General features: G+C 39.3%; 1 protein-coding gene across 1 annotated transcript in view; it reads left to right on the top strand.

Moving 5' to 3' along the window:
* Positions 1-9,775, top strand: part of CCDC39 (coiled-coil domain 39 molecular ruler complex subunit) — a gene marked incomplete in the record, with an annotated part of 137,186 nt that overhangs the window by 71,677 nt on the left and 55,734 nt on the right. Inside the window, 1 exon segment of the mRNA XM_014587416.2 lies at positions 1-69. Coding sequence (XP_014442902.1) covers positions 1-69 — 69 coding nt within the window.

The following is a 9,775-nucleotide window of genomic DNA, read 5'->3' as shown; positions in this document are numbered from 1 at the left end:
AATTAAAGTTCACAAAACAATGCTTGTGTCACAAATAAGATACGTTGATCAACAAAGACAAAACATAAGGTAATTATTAAACTTTTAAGACATAGCTTAAGAATTTTGAAAAAAGTAGAGGCAAAGCATTAATGGGACAAAGAAATGTGATATTATCTGTTGATAATTTTATAGTTTTATCAACTGGACTAGGGAGAAATGTTCACATGTTGAAATATTCACTTTGTAATGTGATTGAATTTATAAAAGAAAATGAAATAAATAAATATAAAAAATAAAAAAAATCAAAAAGTTTTGGAAAAAAGAGTGATATTTGTCACATAGTATCTTTTGTATATATTTGGATCTTGTTTGATAGTATTTTTATACAGTTTTTGAATATGCTTTCATATATACAAATGACCCACAGTTCTCCTTGCTTTACTGCCCTAGTCAGGTTGTTAGATTATGAGGACTATCTCTGCCTTCATAAAGTGAGTTATGTATATTTCTTGTTTTTGAGAGATTTTTGCTAGAGGGTGAATGCACTCACCAGAAAGACAGATACAGAGAGACAGAAAGTGAAAAATTACCCCCCAGTGGGGATGGCCACGCCACAATCCCTTCTCCGTTCTCCTCTTGGGATCTTGGGCATGTACACACACGCGTCTGGCATGAGTTTAAGCCACTGGGTCCAGGACTTGAACTGCGGTTGACTACATAGTCCAGGAACATAGCTATTACTCCACCTGCTGGTCCCTATATATTTTTTTCTAACTAAAAAAAAATAATTGTTTTATTTATTTTTAAAATTTGCTATGTTACGTGCATTCACCAGAGAGAGACAGAGAGAGAGATGTAAGGAAAGTGAGAAGGTAAGCTTCGAGGTTTGGGACTTGACTGCAGTTATTAGCCTGGGAGTCCAGCACCTTAACCATCATGCCACCTGCTGGCCCCAAGTTCTGTATTTCTTTCTTTCTTTCCTTTTTTTAGAGATTTTTTGCCTTTGGGCTAATGAGCTCACTGGGGAGAGAGACAGAGACAGGGAGAGGGAAAGTGAGAAATCATTCCTGGGGGGGGCGGGGGATGGCCATGCTGCAATCTTTTTGCCTCCATTCTCCTCCTGGGATCTTGGGCATGCATGCACATGTGCCCGGTGTGATTTTCAAGTCACTGGGTCTTGGACTTTTAATTGTCGTTGGACATGTGGGAGTTCTGCAATTTAACCACTGTGCCATCTGCTGCCCCCGAGTATATTTCTTAATACTCTGGATAAGTTTGTGAAAGAGTATAATTATATATTTCCTGAATTTTCAAAGACCTCACAGGTAAAGCTATTAAGAGCTTGGAATTTTTTATGGGGAAAGATTTTCAACTATTAGTTGAATTTATTTATTGGTCATAGGACAATACAGATTTTGTATTTCTTCTTGATTCAATTTTAGTAAGTGATACTTCTCCTTGGGGGGGGGGATTCATTGTATCCAAACTTTCTAAGTCATAGCTATAAAATTGTTTGTAGTATCATTTTATTACTTAATAGCTATAGTATCTCTTTTTTCCTTCCTGATATTGGTTATTAGTGCCTTCTCTCTTTTTCTTTTTGGAGAGGTTTTCGCTCTAGGGCATGTGCTCTCGCCAGACAGACAGAGAGAGACAGAGAGACGGAAAACGAGAAATCACCCCCCAGGGGGGATGGTCACGCTGCAATCCCTTCTCCTCTATTCTCCTCTCGGAATCTTGGGCCCGGGCGCGTGCCCGGCGTGAGTTTTAAGCCATTGGGTCCGGGACGTGAACTGTGGTCGACTATGTGGGAGTCCAGCGACATAGCCATTACACTAACTGCTGATTCCCAGTGCCTTCTCTTTTTTGAGTGGGATAATCTTACCAGAAGTTAATCAGTTTTATCAGCATTTCAAAAGAATCAGCTCATGTTTATCTTTCCTTCTGTTTATTCATTATTTCATTAGTTTCTGACTTCATCTTTGCTATTTTTCCACTGTTTTTTCCCCTAAATTCTTGAGATCGATGTTCAACTTATTTTTAGGTTTGAAGGCAAAACAAAAACAGCAACAATATTATATGTATATTTATCAAACCATCATATATTCAAGTAGTTAACATATTCATCAGCCCAGTTTTCTTGTGCCCCATTGTAATTTCTCCTTCCAGACTTTGCCCATGTTTTTCGCTCCATACAACTACTGATTTGCTTTTTATCCTTTAGATTACATTTTTAAGAGTTTTAAATAAACAGAATCTAGTAATAGGTGCTCTCTCCGTCTCCCTCCCTCTCTCTTTTATTTATTTTTTTTAGGGTTTGCTATAGGGCACATGTACACATCAGAAAGAGATAGAGACAGAGAAAGAATGAGAAATCTCCCTTAAGGTGGAATGGCCATGCTGTAATGACTTTACCTCCATTTTCCTCTTGAAATTTTGGACATGCATGTATCTGGGGTGATTTTCAAGTTGCCAGGACCAGGACTCAAAATGCCTCAAAATGTGAGCCATGTGTGATCCAACTGCTTTAACCTCCATGCCACCTTCTGGCCCCAATTTTCTGGCTTTTTTTATTCAGCATAATTATTTGCTGTTCATTCACATTGTATATATCAGTAATAATTTCTTTTTAAAAATTTGACAGAGGGTGCATATGAGAGAGAGAGAGAGAGAAAGTGAGAAAACACTCACTCTTGGGGGATGGTCATGCCTCAATCCTTTCTCCTCCATTTTGCCTTCCTTTTTGAATTTTGGGCATACATGCACGCACATGCTCCTGGTCTGTTTCTCAGTGCGTTGGATCTGGGGCTGTAACTGTATAGTTGACCATGTGTAACCCAGCCCCCTTAACCACTGTGCCGTGCCACAAGCTGGCTCAGTATGTTCCTTATTATCCAGGGTTGGTATACCTTTTCTGTAAGGGCTAGAATAGTGAATATTATAGTTCTCTTCAGGTTATATGATTTTTTGTTTGAGTAATTCAACTCTGCCAATGTAGAGTGAAAGCAGCCTTAGAGAATGTGTCATAAATGAGCCTGGCTGTGTCCCAATAAAACTTAATGGACACTGAAAGTTGAATTTCATGTAACTTTTACTTTTTAAATGTAATTTTTTAAATGTGATTTAAAAATGCAAAAGCCAGGAACCAGCAGTTAGCGTAATGGCTATGTCGCTGGACTCCCATGTAGTTGACCGTGGTTCGCGCCCTGGACCCGGTGGCTTAAAACTCACACCGGGCGTGTGTGCGTGCGTGCCCAAGATCCCGAGAGGAGAATGGAGGAGAAGGGATTGTGGCGTGACCATCCCCCCTGGGGGGTGATTTCTCACTTTCTGTCTCTATGTCTCTCTCAGTCTGTCTGGTGAGTGCATGCGCCCTATAGTGAAAAACCTCAAAAAAAAATTACAAAAGCCATTCTTTGTGTGTCATATAGAAACTGGTGGTAGGTAGGATTCTTTGCTGACCTCTGCTTTTAATTGCTGAATTGTAATAATCCATTGTGTGTGTTTAGCCCAGTTTGTTTATATATTTACCTGCTGAGGGATGTTTTGAGTTGTTTCCAGTTTTTAAGTTATGAAAGTAGCTAGTCTTGGTATGACTGTATGCTTTATTTGCCCTTGGGTAAATACCTAGCAGTGGAATTGTTAGAGCATGTAGTAGGTATATATTTAGCTTTTCATACAAATAATTGTCATGTATTTATTCTTTCTGTCTTTTCTGCCTTTCCTTCGTTTTACTCAATTTTATTTTCTCTTTTTTTCCTCTTTAATTGTTTGGAAGGTATACATTGTTCTTTTAGTTATTTTGTTGGTTATTCTTGAATTCAAAAGACACTTTGGGCCAGCAGGTGGTATGGAGGTTGGGGCTGTTAGATCCCATAGGGCCTGCTCAATTGTTTGAGTCCCAAATGTGGTGCTTGAAAAACATCCCGGGTACATGTGCATGCATGCCCAGAATTCTTGAGAGAAGAGTGGAAGAGGGGATTGTAGCATGGCCATTGCTATTACATGGTGCTTTCTCACTTTTCTTCTCTGACAGGTTCACACACCCTATCTTTTTTTCTATGAATATTGAGATTAGTTAGCTCCTATTCTTTTTTCCTAAAAAAACAAAACAAAACAAAACAAAACAAAAAACAAAAAACAACTTTTTAGAACCCTTCACTTCTACTTTTTTGTTCTTCATCTTTCATGTATTATTAAAATCACTGATTAAAGCTTTTGGGTTTCTAAGAGGAAATTTCCATTTCTTTTATTGAGGAGTCCTTGAAACATTTTAAAGTTTTATGTTGTTGTTTCTTGTTTTGTTTTTGTTTTTGTTTTTATTTTAAGAGAGATTTTTGCTATAGGGGATGTGCATTCGCCAGAGAGACAAAGAGATGGAAAGCGAGAAATCAGTTCCCCTCCCAGGAGGGATGGCCATGCTGCAGTCCCATCTCCTTCATTCTCCTCTCAGGATTTTAGGCATAAATGTACACACACCTGGCATAAGTTTCAAGTCACTGGGTCCAGTAATCAACCACAGTCTGCCATGTAGGAGTCCAGCAATGTAACCATTACACCATCTACTGACCCTTATTTCTTGTTTTTAATATTATGTCTTTTTTTTTTTTTTAAATTGCCAATGAGTGCCTATACTTGTCAGAGAGAGAGAGAAAGAAAGAAAAAACTCCCCAGTGGGTTACAATCATACCATAGTCCTTTTTCTTACATTTATCCATCCAGTCAGGATTTTGGACACACAAGCACGTGTGCCTCAAGCCACTGGGACTGAGATTTAAACCTTGAGGTCAGCCATATGGGATCTGACTGCCTTGACTACTAGACTTTAGAGTCAGCCTACAGTTCCTTTTTTTTTTCTTTTTTTTTCAGAAGAGGTTTTTACCTTAGAATGTGTGTGCTCACCAGAGAGAGAGACAGACACAATGAGAGGAAAAGTGAGAAATCATCCTCTATGAGGATAGCCACATGGCAGTCCCTTCTCTGTTCTCCCAGGATCCTGGGCATGCATACATATAAGCCCAGCGCGATTTTCAAGCTATCAGATCTGGGCCTCAAACCATGGTTTGGCCATGTGGGAGTCTAGCAGTGTAATTGCTGTGCTGTCCATGGTCCCTGAGGTTCTTTTTCTAAAAAGTTTATTTCTTCACTGAATGAGAGAGACAGAGAGACAACACCCCTAACAGGATCTTTTTTTTTTTTTAGAGGTTTTTGCTATTAGGTGTGTGTGCTCGCCAGACAGAGAGAGAGAGAGACAGAGAGAGACAGAGAGATAGAAAGTGAGAAATCACCCCCCAGGGGGGATGACCACACCGCAATCCTTTCTCCTCCATTCTCCTCTCGGGATCTTGGGCACACATGCACACGCGCCCGGCATGAGTTTAAGCCACCAGATCCAAGCCGCAAACCGCGGTCGACTACATGGGAGTCCAGCGACATAGCCATTACGCCAACTGCTGGTCCCCCCTAACAGGATCTTGATGCCACAATATACCCTCAACTAACCCTGGATCATAGTTATGTACATGCTTGGCATACTCAGGGATGTCTCTGTACGTTCATCTGGAGCTTTCCCATGCGGGTCAGTCTTGCAGAGTGTGCATTTTACCATGGCACCACTGTGTTGTCCCTGTCTTCTGTGATCCTTAAGTTCTACTCTCCCCAGTAATCAATTCCTCTTCTCTGTCTCCCTATTCTCCTCCTTCCTACCTAACCTCCTTACCCCCTCACCATCTCTCCAGATTACTAATTGAATGTTTATTTTTCATTGCTATTACATTGAAAAGGAGACTTTATTTGCAAGCAATATCGTTCTTTCATTGGTCCATTCTTTTCAAAAGCAGCCCATATTTTTTTTGTTTTTGTTTTTTGAGAGGTTTTTGCTATAGGGCATGTGTGCTCGCCAGAAAGACAGAGAGAGACAGAGAGACAGAAAGCGAGAAATCACCCCCCAGAGGGATGGCCATGCCACAATCCCTTCTCCTCCATTCTCCTCTTGGGATCTTGGGCACACACGCACACACACCTGGCATTGAGTTTTAAGTCACCGGGTCCGGGACACGAACTGTGGTTGACTACGTGGGAGTCCAGTGACATAGCCATTATGCTAACTGCTGGTCCCAAAAGCAGTCCATATTGTTTTATGAGTGTTGTTTTTTGTCTGTTTGTTTCTTTTTTTTGAGAGGCTTTTTTGTTATAGGGTGCATGCAAGGGACAGAGAGACAAAAAGCAATAAATCACCCCCTGGGGGAGTGGCCACACCACAGTCCCTTCTTCTCCATTTTCTTCTTAGAATCCTGGGCACACATGCACACGCAACACAGCATGAGTTTAACCCACTGGGCCCGAGACTCGAACCATGGTCGACTACATGGGAGTCTAGTGACATAGCCATTACGCCAACTGATTGTCCTGTTTTATGAGTGTTTTTAGAGTTAATATCATCTCATCTTTTAGACAACACTAATAAAAAAACTTTTACAGTTCTTTATATTCTATACATTATCTATTCTCCAAGAGTCTACTATTTTTTCATCAATTTTTTCATTTATGCTATTAGCTTTCTTAAATATATGATGGACTATAGATTTCTATTAATATTTATTAATAAATTCTTAATGAGTAATCACTGGAGGGTCAGCTGTGTGGTGTAGCAGTAGCAGTAGTGTGTGCTGGTCAAGTGAGGCCAGGGCCCATATGGCAACTATAGTTTGAATCCCTAGCCCGGTTCACCTGAAACACATGCAAGTGTTATATGTTGTTTACTTTGGGCTATGAAGGCTTTATTTTATTTTTAAATAGAACTTGCCTGTTTTTTTATTTACTTTAGCTATTAAAGAAACCTGGAATTATTTCATGTCTTTCTAAACTCTCTCTAGCTCCAAGATACATGCTGGAAAGTCTGGTGATTTTAGTTTATCCTTGGGGTACCATTTGGCCTTACTATTCCTGCCAACACCTTTATATATATTGAAGGATTGGTCCAGATGTTCTATAGATAATCCTCTTATTAACTACCAGACTCTGTGGTGGGTGTTCTTTATTCCCCTCCCTATGTCCTACTCTCTTGCTTTCTCACATGTATGCACACATGCTCTATGTTGGGTAAAAAAAAAATGGAAAATTAAAAAAGAAAGATTTTTATATGTGAAAGTAACTGTCAAAAATACTGTCAATATTTTCCCCAATATTTTTATTCAGTGTTCTTGAAATAAAGCCTTTTTAATACAATTTTTTATTTCAGTTTCTTTTATACATTCAATAACATATGTCACTTAGCTTGCAAAGTGAATATTCCAGCATGTATACATTTCTCACCAGTTCAGTTTAGAATACTATACACATAATCTTCAACAAATAATAACCCATTTCTCTGTCCCGTAAATGCCTTGCTACTCTACTTTTCTTAATGTCTTTCCTCAAACTCTCCTTCACCCACATTCTTCCCACACTGTATCTGGTATTTATAACCATTTCCTTGTTTCTATATCCTCTAGTTGTTCAGTTTTGGCTATAGATTGTGGACACCTAGTATATATTAAGTGAAGACATACAGTATCTCTCCTTTATAGCCTGGCTTGCTTCCTTCAGCAGTAAATCTTCCATATTCATCCACTTTCTGTCAAAAGCCAGGGTCTTCTTGTTTTTTATGGCTAAGAAGTATTTCATAGAGTATATGTGCCACACTTTTTCAATGTATTCATGTGTTTATGGGCATTTGGGTTAGTTCTATGTCATAGCAATTGTGAATAATGCTGCAATGAACATTGATGTGCAAGCACTTTTCTGATAAACAATTCTTCTGTCTTTGGGTAGATACCCAGGAGTGGGATTGCTGGATCATATGATAGTTCTATTTGTAGATTTTTGAGGAATCTCCAAATTGTTCTCCACAGTGGCTGGACCAGTTTACATTCCCACCAGCAGCATAGGAGAGTTCCCTTTCACCACACCCCCGCTAGCACTTATCATTTTACTTTCAAACCATCAGTTTGTAAAGTGAATATTCCAACATGAATACATTTCTCACCAATCCAGTTGGGAATACTATACATGTTATCTTCAACAGATAATAACCCATTTCTTTGTATTGTAAGTGTCTTGCCTCTCTATTTTTCTCCTTAATGTCTTTCCTCAGACTCTCATCCTTCTCCCACCCTCTCCCCACACTATATCTGGTAGGCATAACCATTTTCTATGTTTCTGTATCCTATAGTTATTCAGTTTTGGCCATAGACTGCAGATAGTTGATATATATTAACTGGGGACATACAGTGTTTCTCCTTTATAACCTGTCTTACATCATTCAGCAGTAAATTTTCTATATTCATCCACTTTCTGTCAAAAGCCAGAGTATTGAGGCTTTCTTGAAGACACAGCCTCATGGATTCTGCAAAATAGCCATTTTGGGAAAACAGAAATCAAGACTTCCCACTGATAAGCTGGCCTCCATCACCCAAAACTCGTGTGGAGAGGCAAAGGGAACAGGCTTTCTTGAAGACACAGCCTCGTGGATTCTGCAAAATAGCCATTTTGGGAAAACAGAAATCAAGACTTCCCGCTGATAATCCGGCCTCCGGCACCCAAAACTCGTGTGGAGAGGCAAAGGGAGCAGGCTTTCTTGAAGACACAGCCTCATGGATTCCGCAAAATAGCCATTTTGGGAAAACAGAAATCAAGACTTCCCACTGATAATCTGGCCTCCAGCACCCAAAACTCGTATGGTAGGAAGACCCCTTCCAGGCCTCCTGTCTCTGTACCTGTCTTTGTCTCTCTCTCTACCTCTGTCTCGGTCTCTGTCTCCTCTCTTTTTTTTCAAATTTTTTTAAAATTTGGTTTTAGAATTGGTTTTCCAATTTTTGTTTTTTACTGAATTTTGTTTAAATATTAATTTTTTTTTGTTTTATTGAAAAGTTTTTAACCTTCATTTCTTCTTCTCTTTTTCTGTTTCTTGTTTGTTTTTTTTGCTGTTGTAGCTGTTGTTTCTTTCTGTTTCCTTTTCTGCACGCTCCCCGATGCTCAGATTGAACTTCCAAGTTTGGGAAGAAACTGACCATCAACCTGATGACTAGAAATTGCTGCAGGACAAGACATATGGGAAAGCAGGAAAATACCTCTCCTCCAAGGAAAAAGGACAACTCGTCTTCATCCACACACAGTTCAAGGGAATTCATGGATATGTCTGATAAAGAATTCAGAACACTCATAATGGCAAAACTAACAGAGATAGAAGAGAAGAGAGACAGTGTACTGCTGAAGAGGAAGGAGAAAGCAGTTGTTGAGTTCCAGGAGGTGAGGAAATTCATGCAAGATCTAAAAGAGGAATTTCACACTTTACAAAAGTCTCAAACGGAACTGCTAGAGATGAAGGCTATAATACAGGAAGTCAAAATCTCCCTTGAAAGTATTAAAAGCAGACTAGATCATATAGAAAATAGAATCTCAGACATAGAAGAGAAAATTGCTAGCCTAGAAAAATCCACCACGAAGACTGAGAAAATGGCCCAGAAATTTGAAACTAATGTATGAGAAATACTAGATACCATCAAATGTCCAAACACCCGGATAATAGGCATCCCAGAAGGCGAAGAGACTCATAAGGGCATTGATAATCTATTCCATGAGATCCTGCAAGAAAACTTTCCTAACCTAGAGAGGCACTCAAAGATTCAGTCCCAAGAAATACAGAGGACCCCAAATAGAATCAACCCAAGAAGATCTTCTCCAAGACACATTATAGCCAGATTGACCAAAACAACAGACAAAGACAAGATACTAAGATTGGCAAGAGAAAAAC

This window comes from Tupaia chinensis, unplaced genomic scaffold, assembly GCF_000334495.1.
Source record: "Tupaia chinensis unplaced genomic scaffold, TupChi_1.0 Scaffold000212_1, whole genome shotgun sequence".
Classification (NCBI taxonomy): domain Eukaryota; kingdom Metazoa; phylum Chordata; class Mammalia; order Scandentia; family Tupaiidae; genus Tupaia; species Tupaia belangeri.
The sequence above is the reverse complement of the archived record's forward strand: the minus strand, read 5'-3'. Positions and strand labels throughout refer to the sequence as shown.